Source organism: Chaetodon trifascialis, chromosome 5 (genome assembly GCF_039877785.1).
Source record: "Chaetodon trifascialis isolate fChaTrf1 chromosome 5, fChaTrf1.hap1, whole genome shotgun sequence".
Taxonomy (NCBI): domain Eukaryota; kingdom Metazoa; phylum Chordata; class Actinopteri; order Chaetodontiformes; family Chaetodontidae; genus Chaetodon; species Chaetodon trifascialis.
This window is the reverse complement of record NC_092060.1, coordinates 4,638,313-4,665,141: the sequence shown is the minus strand read 5'-3', so window position 1 is coordinate 4,665,141 and position 26,829 is coordinate 4,638,313. Positions and strand designations below refer to the sequence as shown.

The following is a 26,829-nucleotide window of genomic DNA, read 5'->3' as shown; positions in this document are numbered from 1 at the left end:
TTTAAAAACTCTCTCTCAGTATTATCTGCCGAGCTTTGTACGATATCCATCTCAGACAAAAAAGTAAAACCAAGCCAATTAAAAAAAATGGTAGACATCTGCATGGTGTGATAGCACTAAAGGTCTGTGAGAAAAACATTTGGAATTTGGCCAACCCTTGCTAAAGTCTTCATACAAAACATGCACACAACTGTATATCAGTCAACACAGCAGCTGGTTTTTAGTATTGAGCAAAATGATGAATGTGTTTATTTGAGACACTTGACAGTACAGGCATGTTTGATACAGGTAGAAATGAGTCTGTTTTGTTAGGAGTTGAACTGAAGCAAATCATCAGATGGGTTCACTTACAGAGTTTCTCATCCTTGGACCTGGACAGGTAGAGCATTTCTGAATGAACGCTGCTCTGAAAATGGACTTTTCTAATGAGTAGGACCAAACTCATCTCCAGCAGCTTTCTATAGTTTCATTAACAGGAGCAATCTGTTCCTCAGAGCACACTATTATACAATGTTGATACTGAAAGCCAAGTACATGACTGTCAGACATAATCCAAAACAGGTTATGTCTCATGTAAACTGCAGCACGTTTCCTGGATGGTGCTTTCAAATGACAGTGTTCCCTTTTAAGAAGCACATCATGTCAAATGCACTTCCAGTGAGATTCGATGCTTTTGGCTACCTGCTCTGTTACAGTGTGCAACATAACACCAGTCTATGAGGCTGCTATGAAAATGAGGCTGGATGTGTGTTTTCAGGGCTGCATGACATCCATCAACAACAGAGGGCTACACAAGAAATTCTGTATGAGTCTGCAGTGTCTGTTTGAAGCAATCAGTTGATGTGATTGGGGTCGTGGCGAAATGGAAGGAAGGGCTAGGCCTCAGAGGTCCTCCTCCTGATCTCACCTACAAGATCTGCTCTGGAAATATCAACCTGAAGAGAGAAAACGAGGAAAAGAGACAGCGGGGTTAATTCGACACCAGTTTATTTAGGTAACAAGAGTGTGTGACATGTATCTGACACAATTCACACTCCTCTTTATAGAGTTTTGGAGATCTATTCCAAGGCCAGCTGGGTGGATGCTACTGACTGAATGCTTTATCGTAACAGAGCATTTTACTGGACAATCCATTTATTTTTTTTTTTTTTTATTAGGTGATGCAAATACACAAAAGGTGAATAACAGAGACAACAGAAAAGGACAGGTGTAAGAGACAATAGGCACAATAGACAAACATACAGGCATAATGGCAAGTCTGTTAAATGTATGTTAAGTGTTGAGGGTGTTGAAGATGTTGAAAGGCAGCATGCTGGTGAAGTTGCAAAGGGGAATATGAGAAAAGACAGGTGGAGCAAACACGAGGGAAAGAGAAAAGGGTATAAATAAGATAGATGAAATAAAGAGAAAATAAATAAATAAATAATAATAATAATAAATATAGGGAGAGACATAAATAAGTAAATAAATAGATAAATAAATAAATACAATGGACAATCCATTCATATGTTCAGTAAAACTCCACAGGCTGATATTAAGTCCATTCACCTTTGACACTTGCCATAAAGTGTTTTTTACTCTGATTGGAGCAAAAACCATAAGACCAAAAGTCACCAAACCGGGCTGATGGGTTGCAGAGTGCATCCACAACTCAGACACATAACATGACATTCAGTGATCTCAGGGTGGTGCTGTAACACCAACATTTACTTTTTCACAATTATGTCAAAAACAGATTGCAGAGAGTCAAAATTCTTTCATTTTAATCTCTCAATTCATCTGCATCTACACTTCAGTGGCCCAGTCGATGCAGAACATTTGGAAATCATTAATTGGTCATGGCATGTTACAACAAATCTACATATCTGGATATTTCAAAGTCCATGTTAAAAATAAATAAATACATAAATCATTCAGAGGTGAATTTTTTTCAGAAAGTCCACTGATTGGTGACAAAAGTTTGTGTCACTGCAACCAATGACCAAGTTGATCTCTCTCTCTCTCTCTCTCTCTCTCTCTCTCTCTCTATATATATATGTATAATATATACACACACACACACCACACACACACACACAATCAGTCCATATATATATATATATATATATATATATATATATATATATATATATATATATATATATATATATATATATATATATATATATATATATATATATATATATATATCAACAAGTATTCAATCATATGCAAGATATCAAGTGTTTTTGTTTGAGAGTCTGCAGTGACACTCAGTGTCTTTCTGGAATGTTTTTAGAATTTTATCACCAGCATTTTGACTGATGTAAGCATTTCAGTTCAAATAGACAAAAACCAGGTAGAAACCATGTCTCCCCTTTGGCTCAGTCAGCAAGTCACTTTTCTCTGGTCCATGGTGGCCGACCTGCCAGCTACGAGCCAATTCACATCTGTTTATGTGGTGTGTTTTCATGTGCTTCTGTCAATTAATAGAAACACGCATCCAGATGCTTGCACTACTGCTAGTCGCTGTATTTTCTTTCCTCTTTAACTGTTTTTATGCTGTGAACTCTGCACACTCATTGTTCCTCTGTGTTCTTACTGGCTGTAAATGAAGGTTACGGAGGAAAGCTGCTCATCATAAAAAGCTTGAATTCACACGGCCTTTTGTATCTGTGTGTATGTGTGATAGCAGACACGCTGTGTGCATTCTTTAGCTATGGTACCTCCTCTCTGCTGGCCACGACGCGCAGTTTGACCACTCCATCTTTCAGCTCCTGTTCTCCCAATATGGCCACCAGGGGGATACCAGACTCCTCACAGTGCTGCAGCTGACTCAGCAGTTTGGGGTTCTTCTTGTACATCACCTCTGCCTGGACATACATACACACACACACACACACACACACACACACACACACACACACACACACACACACACACACACACACACACACACACACACACACACACACACACACACACACACACACACACACACACACACACACACACACACACACACACAATAACTGATCAGAACCAATCAGACAAAGTATATAACTGGTAACTGATACCAATGAGAGAGTCATAGATAAGAATGCTTCGATACACCATCATGATTCAAACCAAACTCAACAAAAACTGGGCAGGCCACAAGGTCACTACAATGCTAATAAAACAAACACCTTAATGCCAGCATTCCACAGTTCAGTGACGAGCCTGAGTCTCTCCTCTAGCAGATTCTTCTGAGCAGACGCCACCATGACCTGAACATCTGTGGTACGAATCTTCTCTGCTGAGGTCTGAACAACACAACACTGTTAGAGTCCGGACATCCAGACACACTTATTATCACTACATCAACACCTGGGAACACGTCAACCTGACAAACACAGTTCAAATAGGTCATATATTTAGTCATTTCAGTCATTTCAGTCCTTTTTATTTGTTATTTTGTATCATGGTTATGGTATATATCAGTGTATAGTAATTGTTATGTCAGTGTAATTAAGAAATGGCTTAAAATAACCATACCATATGATACTTCACCACATTTGATCATCTTCAACTGCCTCACATGAGACAACACTTAAAAGACTCATAACAGTAAAGGCAGCTTTCTTTAAAACAGTCCTGCTGCCCAAACCATCTGACCTTGTGGGGCAGCTGGTTTGCTGCATAACCTAAATCTCTACCGTGGACACATTTCTACTGTCACACAGTATATGCGGTCATAACACCCAACCCTCACTGGCGCATTACCTCAGCCTTCTGCTCCATGATGGAGAAGACCCTTTCAATGCCAATGCTGATGCCCACACACGGCACTTTCCTGCCCTTGGGGTCAAACATCCCCACCAGGCCATCGTAACGCCCGCCACCAGCCACGCTGCCCACGCTAACAGACTCCTCTGCTCCGTTTTGGGCGTCAGTGGATACCTGGGCCACACCTGCCTGAGTCAGCACCACCTCATAAATGATTCCTGTATAATAGTCCAGACCCCGGGCCAGACTGAGGTCAAACACCACCTGGAGATGACAAAGAGGAAAAAATGTAGAAGGCGTGATTAAACAAACACAGTGTAAACATGCAAAACATATTATTTAAAGACCTGCTCCACACCTGCATGAAGGCATGTCATGTGTGTCTAACATGGTTTTTTTCAAGAAAAATAAGTATTATCACCACATTTAAGTCCTGTAAATGATACCTACTCCTTCTCCAGAATATGCAAATATTTTTCACACACAGCATGTCCATTTTTTATGTGCCCTGGAGGCTTCACGGTCCCACATCACACTTGTGTATGCTGAATATTGGACCAGGATTGGCGTCCAAACTACTTGAGATGTCAAAAATCATGGTCAGATGTTCAGAGAGCACAGACAAAATGTACACATTGACTCAACCAGCTCAACCATTCAACTGCCACAACAAGAAGAAAAACATCTGTGACTGGAGGGGGCTTTAATTATTATTCTAAAAATGTGGTGGGATGTGTGAACAACAGAATGTCTCACCTTGTCTGTGACCTGGAAGAGCTGCAGGTAACTGAAGAGCAGCTTTATGTCGGACAGGCCAGCGCAGGCCTGCTTACTCTGACACATCTTCGGGTCCTGAAGGAGGCGCTCTGCTAGGTCCATTCCACCTACAGCAAAACCAGGAGACAAAGAGCAGCATCAGCACTGTGGAGCCGTGCTTGCGTCCACCTGTCGAGTCTAAGCCCAGAATTCACTCTCTTTTACCTCTGTTTTGGTCTCCACCAACCCCTGAGAAAATACCTGCCACTTGAGCTGCTAAATGCTGCACTGTGTTCACCAGTTAATCTCTACCTGTGTCTGCAGCTCACAAACAACTGCAAAGTGTTTCCCGTTCATGGGTGCACAAATTCCTTTGCATCAGTGGAGTTGAAACAGTTAAATTGCTTATTAACTCTGAAGAAATCCATCAATTAGTGACCACACTAATGAAAGCTGGCAGGGGGAGACAACAGTGGACAACAGAGGTTTGGAAAGATAGCCCTCAAAGAAAGCCAGCTTTTCAGGATGTGTTCATTTTGTACAGTTTCATGTGTAGTACTGCATCACACTTAGAAACTGAAAATATGTTCTGCATGTAAAATCTTAAATCAGCAAGTAACTAGTAAAAGTACAACATTTTCCTCTGAAATGGAAATAAATAAAGCGTAGAAATATTGCTATAAAACAATATAAAGTAGGATAAAATTAAGGTACTGCAAGTAATTCCAAACTGTATTTAAGTATGAACCTTGAGCCAATGCACAACTTTCCACCAGTGAGCAGCAGACAGTTTTTGTCTGCCTGCTGTCTCTGCTGACAGGACAGACAGTCTCGAGGACAGCGGTGTTGTTCTTTGCTTTACTCGCACCACTACGTCACTGATGTCTCACATCTTGTGTGAACTTGGAGAAAGTCTCACCCTGCATACTGACGTACTGCCCAATCTGGTCCGCAACCTCCTCTGACAAGCCCTTCTCATTCACCATTTCCTTCTTCACGTCCTCCCAGGGCATCTGGGTTTGAACAACAGAAAACAGCATGAGAGGACAGTCAAAGGCAGGTCCAGATGAATGATAGAGAGAAGGAGAAGGAGAACAGAACGTGAAAAGATGTCAACAGTAGACTTTGCAGAGCGTCGTCTGCCATCTGCCTGAACATTGTTCAAGTGACCAGGGTCACATTATTACTTTGGCTTTGCAGAATGAAGCACAGCAGTGTGTCTCCATACCTTGTCCAGTTTATCCACTGATGAACAGATAGTGCGGAACTTGTCATCTGGGACACCACACGCTGCAAACATTCCGTCCAGGATGCGTCTGTCGTTGACCTGGAAATGGAGGACATGGTTACAGAGATGACGACAACTGATCATAGTGTGCATGCTTCATCTGGTAAATGTCATTGAGTGGATGTGACAAACTTTGATACGGAAGTCTCCGAGGTCCAGCTCACTGAGGATTTCATGGACGATCTTCAGACACTCAGCATCAGGAATCATAGCGTCATACTGCCCTGCTATGTCAAAATCCTGCAACACACACATGCACACACAAATTATTTTAAATAGGACAGACAATTTCCAAGCCAAGGAGCCTTTTAGGTGAATTAACCAGGTCCATTTCCGGAAGGTCTAACCAATCAGCAACTCCTGACTGTATAAAACATGAGCGTAGTCTCAGTGACATCACCCACAGGTTTCTGATGAGTGACTGTGAAGCTCTGTGTGCTGGCTCTGGCCGTGGCCGTCTTAGCAGTGTCTGACTCCAGCTAATCCAAAAATGGGGGGAAAACATGTAGTGATGATGACTCACACATTGATAAAACTCTCGGTAGCGTCCGCGGGTCATGGCTGGGTTATCACGCCGGTAGACCTTAGCAATGTGGTAGCGCTTGATGTTGGTTATCTTGTTCATGGCCAGGTAGCGGGCGAAGGGCACCTGTTAAAAGTAATGTCAAGGACAGCACAGCACTCTCTGTTTGGATGGAGAGAATCTGAATTTGTGGGTTAATGTACTAGTGTTAGTTTCATTAGCAAAACAATTACATTGATGACCTTTTCTTGACAAAACAGGACTAAATCTCAATAAAAAGTAGCCTTTGATATGATAAAATGTAACTCAATATTTGATCAATGATACGACAGACACAGGTGAGTGTCACAGTGAGGATACAGTGAGGTCGTATCTGAGGGACAGCAGCTCTCCTCCTTGGTCTTTCAGGTCGTAGATGAGCTTGGAATCTTCTCCATACTTCCCTGTCAATGTTTCCTACACACCATATGCAGAGAAGAAACCATGTTTGAAACCTTCAAGTTTATCTTTCCCACATGCATCTTACAGTGCATGTACACATTTACTGAGTGGCCGCATGTTACACTGCGTGAAAATCTACCTTTAGCTCAAAAACAGGTGTGTCGATGGTCTCCGCTCCGTGACGTTTGAAGCAGCCAACGATGACGTTGAAGACTTTCTCTCTGATGGCCATCTGCTTTGGGTTGTAGTCCCTCGTTCCCTAATGTCAAGACATTTGCTGTGTCAGTCTGACTGTGACATGAATTTCACCCGAGCACTTGAAATGTTCCTAAACAATCTGTGAATAAGGTCTGCATCCATCAGCAGGGCAGTAACGAATAAACTGAATATCAAATAATTTATTGAAGAATTTCTTGTTCTGCAAAAGATAATGTTGCTTAGTGTAAGATACTGTTTTGTCATTTTTTATGTCAAATGTGAATGGAAATATTCTGGTGAACCAAGTCATCAAAGATCAACAGTGATACACAAAAAGGAGATATTTTAAACACAATTCAACTACGGTGGAAATGTGATCACAGCCTTAGAGCTGTTAATCAACAGCAGCAAGAAGCAGCCTAACATGCTCTGTACTCTGGACAGGCCCACTGTGGTTTGGATTAATTTTCATGAATGGAAATGTTCCAAACGAACACTTTTTTCACAAATTGAAACCTGATTATATATTCGGGCTACATTCGGCCTGCTGTGTCATGTTTTCCACAGAACTTCAGCAACGTGCTGACAAAGCAATCAGCCGATTGAGCGATCATTTTGACACAGCAAAAGAGACGGACACAGTGCAACCCTTCATTTGGAGCTTGGATGCTCAGCGGGATGCAGTGCCGTTGATGACAGCACTCTGTAGGTACAGTGGGCTGAAACTGCACACAGTCTGTGTGAACAGTCATCTGGGAATTCAGGGAAAAGCTGGAAAAGGCTGGGAAAGATTGCCAGCACAATTCCCGTGTCCACTATCACTGCAGAGTGTGGATTCTTGCTCCAGAACAGGATAAATCAGCCATGAGAAGCTCCTCAGTGAGGAAAAGGTGGCTTCAGTTCTGCACAACAGAGGGTTCACATGTTTGCGATCACAGTATACTGTACCTTCACCACAAGGCAACAGTGACCTTGTTGTGTATACTTTTTGGCAGGCAGGTTGAGATAGCAGGAAGGAAGAGGTGATGTTATACAGCCTTTAAATTTCAATGCCAGCTGTGACTTTAGCATTAGTAACAGATTCATTTTCCTCTGTTCCAACAGTGACCTGTATTTTCAATAAATGCATGTGTGTGTTTGCATAGAGCAGTGCTGTGGTCTTACCTTTGCTGTTTTGAGGACAAACGGATGTTTGCCATCATCTCCTCCTAATTGAGCCTTCAGCTCCAGCAGTTTGGCTACCTCTTCATCAATCTGCAGCACACACATACACAAATGTCATACTGCATTGGTCCACAGCAGCAGACAAACATGCATTTACACGGAATGCTGCCAAATACACACACACACAGCACCAGAGGCCTACCTGAGCCACAGTGATCCCAGGGACAGAATGCAGAGATCGGGCACGTGTTGCAGTCCGACAGCCCAGCAGCCCAGAGCAAGCACGAATACAAAACATGCCCAGCATGTTCATCCCACAGCACGGGTGATACAAAAAGCATAAAGGTTCAAAAATAAATAAATAAATAAATTAAGTCCAGATAATGGACAAGCAAAAGTTCAGGAGTGTATCATGAGTACAGCAATGTCCAGTGGCATTGTCCACAGCCAGCCACAGCAGCCAATCACAATGGTCAGTAGAAGGAGAGGCAGGAAGTGAGTTGAGCAGTGATGTCCAGGATGGTTGGATTCCCCCGACGGTGAGGTCAATGATGGTGATGATGAAGGGTGGGGCAGGCCGAGGTCATCCAGGGTCAGGCAGGAAGAACAGGAGAAAAGTGGTGAGCAACCCTAGCACTAGGGGTGGGCAGGGCATGATGCATCATCATCATCATCACAGCATGGAGGATAGAACATGAAATGTACCAAGTCAATCAAAGCAGTGAGCCAAACACAGCCAACAAACAAACAAACAAACACACACACACACACACACACACACACACACACGCACACACACACACACACACACACAGGGTCTTGATTTGACCTTAGTATATTTAGTCTTTCTCGTGTCTCTAGCAGTTTAAGATTCTCAAATTTGACTTTTGTCTGCAGCCTCTGAGTTAGCCCAGGGTGTCAAAACAGAATACTTTCTATGATAATGACAGAAAAACGTCCATAGCACACAGAGTTCAAGTACCAAAAGTAGATACTCAGCATCAAAGTTGAGTATCGATGAATACCTGATTAGACTGGTAAATCTGCAGTAGCATCAAAAGTTTTCACAAGATAGTCTGTCCTACAGGACAGAACATGACAACAACAAGCCATGTGGCCAGTGTGTGCTGAAGGGAGGAACACTGACATAATGAGTCAGTGAGAACAGAAAACGTGCTGTTACTGGATGCAAAGCACAAATCCTGCTTGTCAAACACAAATTCAACAGGCATTGTTGGATTTTCTCAGGCATCATTCAAAGTGAAAGTAAACTGTGACACAGCAGCTGAGAATTCAGAGCAAACAAGACAGAGAAAATAAAGCAGGTAAGAAAAAAGCTTACAGAGAATGAAAGACTCAAACTGAGGCTGCTATCGGTCGACTATTCAGCTCAGACAAACAACATTTTTCATTTCTCCTCTGATCACATCTGTCTGTGTTAACAAGGCAAGTTATTGCATCAGCTATCATTACACATTTTAGATGGACACCCTTAAAGGTTACGTTAAAATGCATCATGACAAAGTTGTCTAAAAACGACACTTTGCAACAAAAGCAATCAAACAAACATACTATGTATGTATGTTTTAGAGTCATAGTAAAATGCTAATCCATCTTAAAAAAGGTTAGCTAGCTAACTCGAAGGACGGCGGTTAGCAGACAGGCTGATTAGCCGTTCCATTTGAGCTAGCGCTAACTAATGTGAGCTAACGCTGAGTTATCCTAAAGCTAGCAACTTATCTGGTTCAGTTAAAATGAAAACAGTGATGTGAATACAGTGACAAGCAGACCCTTCTACCTGAATGTGCATTAAGAAGCAGCTGATGTGATAGCAGGCCAAACAGCTAGTGGCCCCAGCGCGTGAAGCTAGCTGTTTTCAGACCTGCTTCACACACCTAAAAGATCTACAGCAATTTAATGTTGACTTAGTAACAAATAGTAACACATATGCGCCGTACAAGATAAAGGCTGCCATATTTTTTAATTCTTGGTGTATTCCAGTTAATTCGGCAAATAAATACGAGGAAGAATTTCTTAATGTAAAATAACATCCGACAGACTTCATCTATCTATAAATACGTAACAGTCAGTGAATATAGTGTATGCCGAATAAATAAGTGGCCCATATTGAATCAGGCAGTTGTGAATCAGTTGTTGGAAACATGATGGCCGCAATGTTTTGACAGAAAGTTAAACTGCGTTTGGTCAGGGGATTTTCAGTTAGCGGTGAAGTATGAATGAAGTTCTTCTGCGTGCACCGGCGCTGGCTGGCTAGCTAGCTAGCCTGTTCCATCAAACGGCAAATGGACATGCTGTTCACCGCATGTTAACAACTTGCCTTAACATCATGATTAAAGTTCGCTGTTAAACCTCAGTACTGACCTGCTCTTTGCTCGCCTTCTCTGACTTTAACTTCCGAACGACTTCACCTTGGTTTTTAATGGCTTCCTGTATCTGTGCTTTGTCTTCCATGGCTTTTCATTTATGTATTTCCACGGCAGCTCACACCTCTAAAGACCCTGCAGCTGTCAAAACTGTCGTGGTTTAAAGCGGATACGGAAACATGCACACTTCCGGTCAATATTTTCTAAGTAAAAGACTTCCTGGTGAGAAAGTGCATTTAACAATATTTTCAGTCGCTACTTTTCTAAATTCTGATTGCACATTTGTAAACACAACAGAATTTTACAAAGTTTCAAATGCTAAATACCATTAGGGTATTCGGGAAAGGTGTTATGGCAATGTTTGTAGTTTCACATTTAAAATGAGTTGATTACACTGCAGGAGGCTGTGGTCAGCACAGAACAGAAAAAGGCCAGACCCTGGTACGTAGAAGGACAGAAAAAAAACAAAAAAACAACAACAGATAAAAGAAACTGCTTACACAAATGTATCTTGAAGCAGTGTGATACTGACTTAGAGCATCTACAGTAGAAACAGATATTTAGATATTGAAAGAGACAAAAGGAGAGCAAGCATACATTTCAACAATGCTGAGAAATCCTATGAGTAGGCTTGCTTATTTTCAAGGTTACATGTGCTGTCAGGCTAAAAGAGGTTCAAACTGGACGGCTGTAGAATGGAAAAAGCATACTGAATAACTGTGGATCCATATTTGAGGTTTTCAAGTTACATCTAGTTATTACCAATAAAATTAAATCATAAATATTTTTCAAATCATGTAAATCTCCGACATTACTTATTTGACCAAAGTGTTAATAAATGACATACAGTGTTTAAATAGCCTTAAATCAACGTCATTGTCAATGTACAGAATGTACACGTACAGACTTTAAACTCAGCATACAAACAAACATGTTCCTGTTCAAACAGTGACCAAAGTAAGTCCATAACCAAAGTCCACTTCTATCAAGTGAACAATGAACAGAGCACCTGCCAACATGTCGGTGAGTACAGTGTCACCATATTACTTTTTGTTTGTTTTTTTTTACAGCTGAATAGACTTTTGGGGCTGTAAAGGCTGTGAATCATTCTATCGTTATGGGAGATGGAAGGAAACAAGCATAACAGCGTGTTAACAGCGTGTTGCACAATCGCATGACTTCGAACATCACGCAGTTCATTATCTTTAGCGTCCTGCGATACTTCAGAGCTGTTTTAGACACTTCTTTGCTTTAAGCTTGGAAGCGGTCAAAATGAAATACTGATTAGCAGTACAAGCTCCTCAGCTGTTTAAATCAAAGAGTAATTATATTGGCAGGGACATAAAAAGGCATTTTCAACCTTTGAGAGAATGTTGCTCAGGACCGTTGCTTCTCATTCACACAAACAGATTTAAAAGCAGCAGCCTGTCTGAGATTATTAGTCAAATAATTAGTGAATGGAACAGCTAGACTGGTGTACAAATACGTAGTTCATTATGGAGTCAGATCAGTCTCAGTATTAATAAATGAATAATGATCTGTTTCCACACATTCCTTTCCTTTATCAAGCTCTGATGACTAAGTTAACAACAAATGCTTGTCCTGCACACGACCTTCATGATTCTCATGAGACTCCTTCACAATTTAATCACAACATAATCCTTTTCTTTTTTAAGATTATGTTTGTCTTTTTAGTGCCTTTATCAAACAGTTGACAGTGAGGAGACAGACAGGAAACGAGGGGAGACAGAGGGGTGTGACATGCAGCAAAGGTCCCTGGCTGGAATCCAGCCATTTACTGGGCTATATTTTATTTATTTCACATTAAAATGTAATAATTTTCAAGGATTTTCTTTCCTGGTCATACATCTATTCATGCACACACTGATGGTAGCGAGCGATGACTCACATCCTGGCCTGACCATCAGCAGCAATATGTGTTCAGTGTCTTGCCCAAGGATAGTGGACAGGAGGAGGTGGGGACTGAACCACCAACCCTGTGATTAGTGGAGGACACGCTCTTGTTCCTGAGCCGCAGCCTCAGCAGTTCCCCTCAGCTCTACGAGGCTTTTCAACATCTTTTATTTCTATTGGTTTCATGTACTACCACTTAACTGCTTGGTCCTCTGTCTCCAGGCACAGCAGGCAGCTGTCCTCAGTGAAAACGCTCAGACAGACCCAGTGTGCACTGCCTGCTCAGCAGCACACAGCAGACAGACAGCGTTTGCAACCAGCTGGTGAACATAGTGGAACATTTAGCAGCTGAAGAGTCAGATATTTTTTACAGGAGTTGGTGGAGACCAAAGGAGAGCGAAAAGAGAGTGAATATGTGTTTTAAATTCATCAGGTGGACACAAACACGACAGCAAATGCTGCTCCATTTAAATTAGATGCATGAAAAGAAACCTGTTTGCTAACACATTTGCCATGACAACGTTACAGTATAAGGTGATAACATGTCAGTGTGTTTACAGTGAAGTAAAAACTGTCCTGTGTTACTGTGTCCTGGGGCATCGAGTGCTACTGGATGTCACTCCTCCATGTCTGAGGACATTTGCTGAAAGTTATAATTTTTTCAACTCCACACTGAACTGCTGAGTCTGTGCCAGTATGTCTCTGAAAGTATCAATCACAATGTGTTTGTGGTAAAATGATCAATTAGGATTTTTTATCAGTGTCCTCTCTTTTGAAGTCCCTAAAATGATCACCTTTCTGTGAATGTAGAGATTAACTGTGATGAATCCACATAATATAGACTCTTTTTGTCCACAGGGTCCAGACCGTGTGGAGCTGTCTCCACCTCCTTCAGGTCTAGAGGCAGAGTATGAAGCACTTTTCACCACCGACTCCCTCCTCTTCCTCCATGAGCTGATCTCCACATTTGATGAGGAGGTGGATGAGGTAGGGCAGCTGATAAACCCCTTTTTCATTCAATGCATGGAACTCTTGTTTCAGCATAATTCATCTGCTCTCTTCTACTCTATTCAGGTCCTGCGGTTCCGACTGTCCAGAAAGGCCCACTTGGACCTTTCAGGTGACCTGCCAAGCTTTCTGGAAAGTACCACACATATCAGAAGAGACCCATCGTGGCGGGTGCTCCCCGTCCCGCCAAGGCTCCAGAGAAGACATGTGGATATTGGGGATATGGCTCCCTGCGACACCCAGCGCTTCATCAAAGCTCTGCTGTCACCAGCACAAGGCATACAGGTGACACCTCTATCATTTTCCTGTGACCATACGAGACCAGCACAAGAACAGCTAATCGATCAGTTCCACATACAACCCATGACCACGCACATGAACTATTTCCTCCTATTTGAGTAATGATTGCTCAGAGCTACACTGTCCAACTGTTTTTAGCTAAGCTTTTTTTGACATGTATTTTAGTGACCAAACAGCAATACAAACACTACAGACATGTAAAGAGCTAAAAAGGACACATTTTTGGTTAATGAGAAAATATATAAAAAAGAAGAGCCATTTCTAATTCTAAAGTCTAATAGTTTATTCCAGTTTTCCATACATACAGTACCAGCAGCACGAGTTGTCACACAAAATAGTGTTTTAAGTGATTACAATGTGCTGCATTTTATAGATGCAAAAATTACAGCTGCGCTGCTCTATAGCTCTCAGTGATGATACAACATGATGACAATCAATGCACGTACGAAATCTCACTATTGACTGAACTATTGACTGTCTGGTATAGAGAGCTGTGAATGAGTGAAGGGAGTGATTTCGGGCACAGCCCTCGTCCTGTTCAGACTGTCACATTCCTGTTCCACCACCTTCGATGGTGGAACAGTCATAGCGTCTTTTTCCATCTCTGCTGGTACCTTTAACCACAAATAGCTTTTCTGTTGTGTTACTGAGGACTGAAATCTTCTCTTTGGTTTCTTCAGGTTGACTTTGATGATGGGAACTGCCCTACATATCACAACCAGATCAAAGGCATTCATAATGTGTGTAAGGCCGTTCATAACCAGTTCCCCAGTAAGTGAAACTGATGTTGATACAGCTGCATTACTGTTCATGGACATATTTGTGTGTATGCATGTGTGAATATTCCGGGTGTGGAGCAGAGTAAAAGTCACAGTGCACATACGCTCATGTACCACACCACTCATCCACCATCCATGTGTTAACAGATGTCCCACACATATCTCAGGCTCCAGTGCTGATGCTTCGTCCCCGTGCCTGGAACATGGTTGAGCACAACATGATGGTAATACAGCGTTTTCTCGACTTCACTCAGTTAATTTATTGATTCAGGTTTGGATCAAAATCTACAGCTGAAGTGGTGAACAGACTCTGATTAAAAAAATGTATTCTGGGATTCAAAAGCTGTGAGTAACAGTATCATAAAAGACAAAGTGTTGAACACTGTGATTGTCTCCTTTTTCTCCAAACAAAGCTACTGCCATCATAATCCTTTGAAAGATGCTAGAAATAGTATTACTGCGTTATAGCCAATAGCATAACCAGTGAATAAGGGCTTTAGCAATTCTCCCCAGTACTTTTATTGGTGGCATGTGGGAAAACATTTAATTTAACCATTACCTGAATAAATAGAACATGTAAAAGACATTACAAAAAGCAGCTGAAGCGCTCTTTTTGGTCTCTGTTGGAACTTTTCTAAGCGCGGTGGGGGAATTGCTTACAATTGTCACACTTGTTTGCGGGCCCAAGAATGCTTGTTTGATGAAACTGGTGTATTACGTTGTGCTGAAACTATTGGCTAATTGGTGACTCAGTGAAGAGAGAGTTCATTTTAAATATCTTTTTCAGTAAATATACTAAACATAACACTGGTTCTACTTCTTTCACATTCATTTGAATGTAAATTGAATACCATCAGAAAAAATTTGCAGTTTTTGGTGCTGTGCTAACTTGTGATTTGTCATCATTCCTGATATGTCACAGGCTGCATTAGTAGACGATTAATCAGGAGATTACAGGCCAAACATAAAGAAGAAGTTTCTGTTGTTCTGTGTTTCTTTCAGGTGGAGGGGAAGGAGGCTCCTGGTCCTCTCTTTGACTTTGGACTCCTCATGTTTCACTGTGGAAAGACACTGTTCGAAAACAAGAGTGGACCCTTTTTCTACCTCTCAAAAGTAACACACACACACACACACACACACACACACACACACACACACACACATACACACACACACACACACACACACACACACACACACACACACACACACACACACACACACACACACACACAATCATTGAAGCACACAGAGGATTTGTTTCTGCTTGTTTTCCAGGTGGAGAGCACCATGGAGGCCAGACTATGGAACAAGATATTTGTCTGGACACAACAGAAGGTCTGTACAGGTGTCAGTGTTCATGCACATGTCAGTCAGCGCTGCCTCAGAGGCCTCACAGTGTGTACAGCGTACGAATCCCTCCATCTCCCAACCCTTGATTTAGAGAAGGAAAAACTCCCCAAAAAACTATTTAACAGGAAATGAGAGTATGCCAATCAGGACAGTCCTTACTGTTTTTATTTTCTATCAGTTTTTAACAAAAATCCCCAGATGTTGTTTGAAATGGGCAGATTGAAAGAATTTTCACAGGCTGTTAATAATGATTGTATCACCAGCTGCTCTATAGTTGTGTGACAGCTCAGAATATGCTCTGTAAATCAAAAATGAAGAGAAAACACAAAAGTCAGTTGTTGGACATCTTCTAGGGACTGTCAGTAAAGCACTTATTTATTGTATTGTGTTTTATCTCATTTATTTATCTATTCATGTGTTGGCACTGAAGGAGAGAGAAAGATTTTGAGAAATGATAAAGCTTGAATATTTCAAAAACCTTGGCCTTGTAAAAGGTTTAGAAAACAGGTGAAAATGTAGCAAATGTAGTAAATTCAGGTGAGGTTAGCCTGTCAGCTTTTATGTGTCAAATGACAGATAAGAATGATCTGAAACTTGGTTTCACCAATAAGCACCTTATTATCAGATATTTCTGCATGGTGAAATGAAATGAAATCAAGTATGAGTCACTTGATCAGACCTGCTCTGAGGCAGCACAGCACAGTGAGGGCTGTTCTCCAGGGATCTAAGTACACCTTCACGGCATGAGGAAACGATTGAAGTCTGGTCTTTATGATGATCTGGAAATGATGTGATATGAAGGACAGTTATCTGTTGTAGCAGCTGGGAATTGTGTAAATGTTAACACCATGCCAGTAAAATACTTGAGCAGACACGGAGCCCAGTTTAGGACTGTGACACAGTTCCAAATAGGCCTCCCAGGCTCTTGTGAGAGGGACGCGGGTGTGATGTGGTGTCATACAGCAGGTGCAGGTTAAGGTTTGGTAAAGTTTGACTTTGAACTTTTCTGCTTCAGCTTTTTTATTGCAGAAACTTTACTTTCTATTTTTTAAACGGCCAGTGTGAAAGATTTTCCGGGATCTATTGTCAGAAATGGAATAAAATGATCATAATTATGTTTTCATTAGCGTATAATCACCTGAAAATAAGAATCATTGTGCTTTCAGTACCTTAGAATGAGCGGTGTGGTCCTCTATCTCTATGTTTCAACAGTAGCCAAGAAAAGACAAACCTAACACTGGCTCTAGAGAGCGCCTTTTGTCTTTTTCACGAGTTTCATGGCAAACATAGGTTCTCCTACATATTTGGAAAGCGAGGGGTGAAGGGGTGAGACGCAGGGTATACACTTGGTTGCAATCTGCAGCCACACTGCTGAACGTCAATAAATCCTACACACTGCACTGTTAAATTGCCATTTCATGATTTTTTTTCCTCTTTAACATCTATGAAGGTCCTGATTATTCCCAATAGTATTATTGGGGATTATCTGTGTGAGATGATCCCTGTATGTGTGTGTGTGTGTGTGTGTGTGTGTGTGTGTGTGTGTGTGTGTGCGCGTGTCTAGCTGGGCCTGCCACTGGGCTGCATCAAGGCAACAGTGCTAATTGAAAATGTATTAGCAGCATTTGAGATGGAGGAGATTCTCTATGAGCTGCGAGACCATTCAGCAGGACTCAACTGTGGCATCTGGGATTATTCAGCCTCCTTTGTCAACAAGTTTGGTGAGCCAAACATTCTGACTTTTGGCTGCATCTGACATCTCTTTGAACCCTATGTTTTCTGACTGAGCCTCTGAACCCGATCAATGCTTGAGGGAGGGTCCAGGGCCAAATATAATAACTAAATTAATGTTCATATAATAGAAATGATGGAGAGTAATGATGACCTTCTACAATAAGCAAGTCATAACCAAAAGACACATTAAGTGATGGTGAAAGAGACAATTTTTGTCTTACTGAATTCAAGAGGTCACATGTTTCTCTTCCAGGTCACAGACAGGCCTTCCTGCTGCCCGACCGCAGTAAATATGTCAACATGGAGAAGCGTTTTCTGCGCAGCTACATGGACCTGTTAGTTCAGACATGTCATCGGAGGGGAGCATTGGCCACAGGAGGCATGGCTGCCCTGCTGCTGCCTCAGGACCCACTCAGTGACTCCCACAGGAGAGTGCTGGCGACTGTCACCAGGTAGGAGCATCACTGTTCACACACATACATGTTCATGAGACTGAACACTAAAAGTATTGCAGTGCAGAAACTTGAAATTCAGTGATGAGGCTGTGCTGTCTGTCACAGAGCCATTAACCCTGTCTCAGCCATTAAAAGCAACATAGCCTTTCACTCTGGTTATCCAGGCCCAGTATACTGGGCAATGGGATAACATCTCTAAAAGCCTCATTACCAGTCATTAGGCTGGTATATTTTAATCAGTTAATTCCAACCTTGCAAGCATAACCTATAGTCTTTTAATCACAGCACAGCAGGTTAGTTGAACATGAAAATAGTAAAAATTGGCTAATAGAAAGGATACAATTCAACTTCTATGGGGAGTTGTTTCCCATAGTAAATGAATAAGAAATTTATTTGTGGGCAAAAAGAGCTTTTCTTTGAATGAAATTCATACTTTCCTTGTAATTAGTACCAAATTAAAAATTTTAGCCCGGAGTTACAGAATTGTAAGATAAAGTGTTCTCTGCCTCTTCTCTGCTGGTTCTCCCCTCACAATGCATTCAGGCATTTGCCATTATTCCATAATTGTCACTTGTTGGCAGCTCCTTCAGCAAAATTAGAATCGTTTTTATATATGAGTATATATACAGCGCCAGTCAAACGTGTGGACACACGTCAGTCAGTTGTTTTTCTTTAATTAATTTCTTACCTTAATGACAGCTTTGTACACTACTGACATTCTCTCCACCAGCTTCATAAAGTACTGACCTGCTGTGCTTTTTAGACTGTCTTGAAGGAGTTTCCATATGCTGAGCATTTGTAGACTGCTTTTCATTCACTGTGGTCCAACTCATCCCAAACCGTCTCCACTGGGTTTATGTTGGGTGACTGTGGAGACCAGGCCATCTGATGCAGCACACCATCACTCTCCTTGGTCAAATAGGCCTTACATAGCCTGGAGGTGTTTCAGGTCATTGTCCTGTTAAAAAAAATGATGGTCCCACAAAGCACAAATTTTCCATATTGACTGACCTTCATGTTAAAGCAATGATGGACTGTTGTTTCTCTTTACCTGTTTGAACTGTTCTTGCCATAATATGGATTACTACAGTGGTCAAACAGGCCTGTTTATTTTATATAAAATATCATCTCAGTGCAACAAAACTGATGGCCTCAAACGTTTCAAGAAGTCAAGAAACACCACTAAATAACTTCTGATGAAGCACATCTGTTAACTGGACTACATAATTCTACATGTTCTGTCATAGTTTTGCTGTCTTCAGTGTCAATGAATAATGTAGAAAATATAGGAAAAATGAAGCACGTAGTACACAGTATCATCAGCGTACATTTAAACTGGAGCTGAGCTGACAGATCTTCTCATTATTTTTTTAGACTGAAACATGTTGATTGCTGTGACGCTGTTTTCTCCCACCTCACAGACTAAAGTTGCTGGAGATCAAGGCAGGTGTGGACGGTTTCATGGTATACGACCTGAGTTTGATTGAGCCTATGCAGAAAGTAAGCACTGGATCATGAGCCATTCAGAGCTTCCTACACATGCAGAGTGGCTTATAATGATTTCTGTTTTCTGTTCATGATGATTCTTCACCTTTTCAAGCTCTTCAAGCTCCACACTGAAGGTGATAACCAGCTTCATCAACTTCGGAATGATGTCACTGTGGCTCCTGATGACCTACTCTCCATGCCTGCGGTCAGTCCATCACCTGTCCCAGAGCTGAACTGCAGAAGAAGATAGCTTGCAAAGCTGCAACATTTTAATATTACTAAGCAATTCATTGAGATCCAGCCATTGTATGCAAATTCATGAACTCATCACTTGAATTCACATTCAAGTGTGTTGACCTCTACTGGAGGGATGAACAGCATTCTTCCAAAAGATATCTTTTCCCTCCCTTAGCATCATGATGGGGGTGGTGGGGAGAGCTGTCAAACAAATTGCTCCAAAGTCTTCCACATGTGTTCAGTTAGGTTGAGAAATTAACAGAGTTTGTTAGCTTTATGTAAAAGAACGGGACATGTGGTATGAGGCTCTAATAATAAAATATATTCACATGTATGTGTTTTTCCTTAGGGAGGAGTCACCCTTTATGGTTTGAAGTATAACATTGCAGTTGGTGTCCTCTTTATTAATGCTTGGCTATCAGGTACGTACATTTACATACTATTGTTCTTCTCATCTTAAGGAGCACACAAGATGAAGTCTTATTGTGTAGACTGTTAATGCCATGCTGTGTTTCCTAGGTAATGGCCACTTTTTCTACAGAGGCCAGGTTGAAGACTCAGCCACAGCAGAGATTTCCAGATCTCAGGTAGGTTTAGAATTAAATGATCAAAATTCAGCACCCAGCAAGTCAATAACACATAGCATTTATTTTATCCATTTATGTAGTTCTTAGCTAAATCAGACTGATTTGTAATAGTAAACTTAAAGATGCACTCCCTAATTTTGTTACAGTTCCTAATAGCATACCAGTGGGTATAACATACCACAAATACAACCTACTCAGAGAGTGCATGCTTCCTGAATCCTATTAATCGATTGATTGAGCTCTGCCCCCCTCAAACCAGTAAGAAGAGCACAGATGGAAACACAACGAGAGAAATCTGCCATGTGAAATGACTAAAACTGATTGAAAAATAGGTTTTCAGGGCTTTAATAGAGCTTGTGTTGTGCGTGCATGATTTTCAAAGGAATTATGACATGTCAACATTAAGGGGGAACACGCCTTTTTCACATTTGGGATAATTTATTGTTAAGCAGCCTACATGGACAACATGACCATCATCACAACAACAAAACCATGCACTAGACGCTTGCTTCAGAAACTCCAGGAAAGCATCCAGTGGGCAAGAATGGAGTTCAAGCCAGAGAAGTCACACAGCATCTCCATCGTCAAAGGCCAACTAACAGGCAAGCAGTCCTACGTCAGTGATGAACCAATTCCGACAGTCCTAGAGAAGCCCATCAAGAGCCTCGGACCGTGGTATAATGCAGACCTCAAAGACACCCAGCAACTTGAGCAACTCCAGCAGGATACGGCTAACGGCCTTAAGCAAATCAACAACACTGCACTACCAGGGAAACTGAAGCTCTGGTATTACCAGTTTGGGCTGCCACCCAGACTCTTGTGACCATTGACCATGTACGAGGTCTGGGTTAGCCATGCCAATCGTCTTGGAAAGGCTGGTGAACTCTCACGTGAGGAAGTGGCTTGGACTCCCCAAATGCCTCAGCAGCATTGGACTCTACAGCAACGGAGCCCTGTCACTGCTAATTTCTAGTCCGGTTGAAGATTTCAAGTGTGCCAAGGTGAGGCTAGACATGTCCCTCTCTGCTCTCCTCCATCGTGACGTAGTGGGCCATGTCCAACAAGGCAGAGGAGGCTTTGGCCTCGGAGCTATAACACCTCTCTGGCAAAAGGCATATGCAACTGAACATCAATCCATGGTGGTAGAAGAGGTGCGCCGACAGGAGGAAGCAGCCAGACACTCCAAAGCCGTAGCACAAGCCAAACAGGGCCGCTGGATGAGGTGGGAGGGTGTTGAGAGGAGAAAACTCACATGGAGCGAACTCTGGGGCATGGACTCTAACAGGCTGAGCTTCATTGTCCAAGCAACGTATGATGTGCTGCCCTCTCCCACAACTCTGCAGCTATGGCTTGGAAAGGTCCCATCTTGCCCCCTGTGTACAACCCCTGCAACACTCAAGCACATCCTGGTTGGCTGTAGGACCCTCCTCACTCAAGGCAGATACACATGGAGACACAACCAGGTCCACAGGTGTCTAGCCGATAAACCCGAGTGCAAGAGGGTATCCATCAACGCCCAACCCTTCAACAACCAGGATGTGCGCTGACACCCACCAATGTTTGTTCGGAAGGGGGACAAGCCGAGGGTTAGCCCCTCAAACCCTGTTCTGGCCCCACTGAATGCAGCCAGGGACTGGCAGATGCGAGTCGACCTAGATCAGAGGCTCATTTTCCCTCCGGAGATCGCAACAACCACCCTGTTACCAGACCTCATCCTCTGGTCTAATTCCTGCCAGCTCGCCTACATCATAGAACTGACGGTTCCCTGGGAGGACGCCATCGAAGAAGCGTATAAGCGTAAGAAGCTGCGCTACTCCAACCTAGCAGCCGAGGCAGAGGACACAGGCTGGAAGATAAGGGTGCGCCCAGTGTAGGTGGGGTGTAGGGGCTTTGTAGACAGCACAACAGCAAAGCTCCTTAGGGAGGTCGGAGTCAGGGGACAGATTCACAGATAAGCTGTCAAAGAGCTGGCCAACACCGCAGAGAGGACAAACCATTGGCTGTGGCTGAAGAGAAGCGACACCACCTGGGCTGTTAAGGCAAACAACTAACCGTGGGAGACACACCCAGGCTTGATCAACCTGTGGTGGGCCTGCCTCAGCAGAGGGTGTATTGTGATAAATGGCCGAAACACCCCATGATGCTGAGGTACACAACTGACGATGTGTCCCACTGGTAAAGCCTTATAGCAGCCATCCGCCAAGAACTCCCGAATTAAAAGTGGTGCAGACACTAGGGATTGCAATATCCAGTCCTTTCAATGAACCTATTGTTAAGCAGCATTGTAAAGCTGAAATAACCCTGAACTATGACTAACTTGACATAACACATGCTTGGGTATGTGTTGTAGGTGTGGCAGTGGATCCGTCATCAGACTCAGCTGGAGGATGACAGCAGGGTGGTGAGCAGGCGGCTGGTGACTGACCTCACCAGTGAAGTCATGAAGGAGCTCAGCACTCTCTGTCACTCTGTTAGGTGAGCGGGCACTCCATAAACACTCCTTTTCTACTACATATACAGATTTGCCCTGGAAATTATACATCCCATACTCTTTTATGAGAAGCATATATTTTCTATTTTTTTGACGGCAGCCCCTATCTGTGCAGTTTTCAGTCAAAATACTGCTGTTCTTCAGCTACAGCTTATAGCTGTGTAAATCCTTTCATTTTAAACTTACTTGCAAAGTGACCATCACAGTTGTATCATAGGCTTACTCTGACACTGCCAAACACTCACACACCCACTTCATAGCGTGACTGCCCTGCTGTGTGGAGGTGAGAAAGGTGCCTGGGTATGAACTTCTCTCCCAGCTCTCTTTCTTTTATTCTTGACATGACTACTTCTGTCAGCTTTAATGTGAACTAGCTGTAGCAGCAGCTCATAATCATGCTGGATTAATGAGGCCTCTGATCCAGCTTTATAGGGGAATATCAGTGAAGAAGCTCACATTGTCCCTGTTCACAGCCAAAATCAGAATCAGAATCAGATATACTTTATTGATCCCAGGGGAAATTGTTTTTGTTACAGTGCTCCTTAAAAGAATAGAAGAAATAGAAGAGATGAAGAAGAGATAGAAGGGATATAGAAGAGAGAGAAGAGATAAACATGTAAGAAGAGATAAACATGTATGTGCAATTAAAAGAGAAAAAAATATACATATATACAAAAACAAAATATATATACAAAATATATATACAGATAACTAAACAACTATATAAACTGAGACAAGGGCCATTGAGAGGGAGGAGTTATACAGTTTGATGGCCAGGAATGATTTCCTGCTGTTTTTCGGTCTTGCATTTTGGCGGGATGAGTCTCTCACTGAAAGTACTCTTGTGCCCGACCAGCACATCATGAAGTGTGTGTGAGACATTGTCCAAGATAGTCCGTAGCTTAGTCAGCATCCTCCTCTCTAACACCACCGTCAGAGAGTCACACTCCATCCCCACACTGGCCTTGCAGATCAGTTTGTTGAGTCTGCTGGTGTCCGCCAAAAAGCAAATATTCAGCGTCAATCCGTGATGGGGGCTTTGGAGGTAAAGTTCACTCCCTTATGATCTATTGACCTGTCCTCTGCCGAATGGTGAAAAAGTTTCACCAGACTGGATTGTATATTCATCCTCTACAGGGATTTTTTTTTTTTTGGATGAAATGGGCAAGGATCAAGATCAAGTCTTCAAAGTCTTTTGATCAGGAGAGGAGTGAGAAATGTCACAGGAGAAGATGAAATCACGGTGGACTTATTTATCCAAAGCTTCAGGAGGCAGCACACATCAGAACTCTGACAGACAGATGAGGAAGTTGGCACAGAAGCAGCTGGCAGCAAGCAATGATCGATAACAGCCAGCCCCTTCAAAAAAATTGTGGTGCTACCAGTTCAGACTACACCAGCACATAATGTTGCTGCCGAACTATTTTAGGTAGGAGAAGACCTGTCTCATATTCAAACTAAGGGAATCCATGGACCAGCTAATAAGGAGTGCAAACATCAATGTCCACACAGGGCAGGGGCCAAGGTGGACCAAGCCATTAGTAGGGAGCAGCACAAAGAGGTCCTGGGAAGATACAGGACAATCAGATGAGACTATTAATTTGGGAATTATGCAAAGCCAACATGACAAAGTAAGGTACTGCTGGGAGTTGAACCCAGGATCTCCTGTTTACAAGACAGGCGCTTTAACCAGCTAAGCCACAGCACCTGACAAATAGATGGGACAGACAGACAGATGGACAAACAGGTAGGGCTAAGCTTAGAGGAGCCTGTGTAGTTCTGGTCCAAAAGGAGCAGGGGAAGATCATGGTCATGGAGGAGGTCACAGAGGTGGAGCAGGAGTGCATCAGCAGGGCAGACATCTGGCAAACTCTGCAAGCACAGCTCAGTTACTCTGTGAGACCAATAGATGAAATCTCTCCCAGTGGTTTGGGAATAAGTGCCCACTGTATGGCAACAGCAACACAGGCCTCTAGCACATCCTGTCAGGGCTTCAGGTGGCACAAACAGGTGCTGGGGAAGGTACCAGAGCTATTGTAGAAGTGCAAGGCAGGAGCAAACAACTCCTCAGGTCACCATCATTTCCTTTGCCAAGCCAGGAGAGAACCTGCAGAAGCCAGCAGCTGGAAAGACAGCACCTCTGCTTACTGCTGGGAAGGTATGGGAAATGTGTGTTGACCTGGGCAAGCAGCTAGTTTTACCATCTGAGGTCACACAAACAACTGTCAGACCAGATGTTATGTTGTGGTCCCCAGCTGCCAAGAAGGTCCTCATCATTGAGCTTACCATCCTTGTGGGAGGAGGGGTTACAAGCAGCACATGAGTTCAAGTAACTCAAGTGCTCAGAACTGGCAGCAGTGTGCAGTGAGACTGGCTGGAGAGCAACCATCCACCCAGTGGAAGTTGGATTCAGGGGCTTGGTGGGCACATCAGCAATCCAAATTCTCCGCACAGGTGATATGACAGGGGCAAGCTTACAGAGGCAGCTGCAGGGTGGTGGGGAGACATTGAGACTTCTGAGTATGTCTGAACACAAATGTATCATTAAAAAATATTTGAAGTAAATATAGACATCTATATACATTCACAAGTGAACTTCACACTTATGAGACATGAGCCTCTCATGTGAAAACAGCCAGTGAGACACTAACTGCTGAGCACCCAGTCAGTACTCATTCATTCATCCTATAACTTTACAGGCCTATTATATTGTCCTTGTATGTGCGTGCGTGTGTGTGTGTGTGTTTGTGTGTGTATCTTCTTCAGGGAGAGACAGAAGTTACACACAGCAGCAGACATGTTCATGGAGGTGGTCCTAAAAAGAGATTTCCCAGAGTTCATCACCACCTACTTGAATCAGGACCACACCTTTCTCAGCTCTCAGACCTCTGGACAGGTGGAGGCTCTGGACGCAGACGTGCCCCAATCCAAACTGTGAAGGTCACGCTGGAAGATGTTCTCTGCTCATTGCTCGCTATACATACACACTTTGAAGACATCACTTTGGGCTTGTAGAAATTGCAAACGATATTTTTCATTCGTTTTTGATATTCTGGAGATGTAATCAGGTAGTTCAAGTTCATGAGATGAACTGATATTGAAACAGTCCTTAGTTGCAGTCACTTATGAAGCCCTGGCTCAGTGTAGACTATACTCCCCTCTTCTGAAGAAGCAGACTAGACACTGGTGCAGCCATGGATCTGAGGGCTCTGTGGCTACAGCCCTGTTTACTGACTGCAGCATCAACAGGTGCTTCTCTGGAGGAACAAGGAAAACAAGACAAACTGGTAATACATTTGAACAAATAAGCCTACCATGCTTTAAGTTTGAAGAATTAAATGAATGCCTTCCTGATTAAGTTTGGTTTCTGGAAATGGCCTTTGAGGTACTGCTGCCAAACTGACAGAAGTTCACAGTGTCAGAGAAGTGGAGTCAGGACTCCACATTTTAACTTAGATCATCAGTCACTCTTTGATATAACTCATTACAAATTTGCCACAATTACACATGAACAAAGTATGACACCACTAAAATACTGAAGAGCATAAAAGTACAGTGCTCAGCAGGATGAGTGAAAGTCATCTCGATGGCTTGAAACCTGATGGTTTGTGAGCAATTACCTGCAAAACTACTTAGTTCAGTGCTAACTAATTAACAAAGGTTAGCATTGTAACATGCATTCCAAGCATTCTAAGCATTCCACTGTCTGAACATCAGTACGTCAGCATGCTGATGTTAGCATTTACTTTAGCTCCTTCACATATTATAGATGTGCTGTCAACTGAGAAGAATGCTCACATCAGCTTTGAGTTGTGAATACAAGTAGAACACTGGACATTTCTGTAGGCTGCAGTCTCCACAGGGCCACATGAGTAGTTTATCAGCACGTTTAAATATTGTTGCTTTGACTGTTGTGTTGTTCTGTTAGGTTTTTGCTTGATTCTCATTTTTAGCTCTTTTCCTGCCACAAGTCACAAAAAAT

The 26,829-nt window shown here is 42.6% G+C and overlaps 2 protein-coding genes and 1 non-coding gene across 4 annotated transcripts; 1 reads left to right on the top strand and 2 right to left on the bottom strand.

Moving 5' to 3' along the window:
• Positions 1–217: 217 nt before the first annotated feature.
• Positions 218–10,672, bottom strand: hars (histidyl-tRNA synthetase). 2 transcript variants are annotated; one of them, XM_070962915.1, is made up of 14 exons: positions 10,500–10,668; positions 8,320–8,753; positions 8,118–8,207; positions 6,895–7,014; positions 6,675–6,770; positions 6,315–6,440; positions 5,924–6,031; positions 5,732–5,830; positions 5,423–5,516; positions 4,504–4,631; positions 3,745–4,011; positions 3,168–3,284; positions 2,706–2,852; positions 218–935 (listed from the first exon to the last, which is right to left on the bottom strand). In XM_070962915.1, the coding sequence occupies exons 2-14, from the start codon at positions 8,428–8,430 to the stop codon at positions 876–878; spliced, it is 1,563 nt and encodes a 520-aa protein (XP_070819016.1). In that variant the 5' UTR covers positions 8,431–8,753; positions 10,500–10,668; the 3' UTR covers positions 218–875. The 2 variants fall into 2 exon arrangements, with proteins under 2 accessions (XP_070819016.1, XP_070819017.1); XM_070962916.1 differs by lacking the exon at positions 8,320–8,753 and having other exon boundaries at positions 10,500–10,672.
• An 846-nt stretch (positions 10,673–11,518) lies between these two features.
• ugl (ureidoglycolate lyase) lies at positions 11,519–25,809 on the top strand. The gene is made up of 15 exons (XM_070963392.1): positions 11,519–11,524; positions 13,274–13,402; positions 13,490–13,708; positions 14,404–14,494; positions 14,650–14,726; positions 15,505–15,615; positions 15,781–15,840; positions 17,420–17,576; positions 17,843–18,041; positions 19,466–19,544; positions 19,645–19,737; positions 20,119–20,191; positions 20,289–20,356; positions 22,707–22,831; positions 25,614–25,809. The coding sequence occupies exons 1-15, from the start codon at positions 11,519–11,521 to the stop codon at positions 25,783–25,785; spliced, it is 1,659 nt and encodes a 552-aa protein (XP_070819493.1). The 3' UTR covers positions 25,786–25,809.
• On the bottom strand, positions 24,482–24,555 carry trnat-ugu (transfer RNA threonine (anticodon UGU)). Its single transcript has one exon. It is a non-coding gene; the product is annotated as a tRNA-Thr (tRNA).
• Positions 25,810–26,829: the final 1,020 nt, after the last annotated feature.

Bases quoted from the DNA above. Each gene is read 5' to 3' on its own strand.
- ugl (XM_070963392.1), top strand. The intron at 13,709-14,403 runs GTGACACCTCTA...TGGTTTCTTCAG, and splicing joins CACCAGCACAAGGCATACAG to GTTGACTTTGATGATGGGAA. The intron at 18,042-19,465 runs GTAGGAGCATCA...CCCACCTCACAG, and splicing joins GTGCTGGCGACTGTCACCAG to ACTAAAGTTGCTGGAGATCA.
- hars (XM_070962915.1), bottom strand. From the start codon at position 8,430: ATGAACATGCTGGGCATGTTTTGTATTCGTGCTTGCTCTGGGCTGCTG. The intron at 7,015-8,117 runs GTAAGACCACAG...TCTTGACATTAG, and splicing joins TTGTCCTCAAAACAGCAAAG to GGAACGAGGGACTACAACCC. The intron at 6,032-6,314 runs GTGAGTCATCAT...TGTGTGTTGCAG, and splicing joins ACCGAGAGTTTTATCAATGT to GATTTTGACATAGCAGGGCA.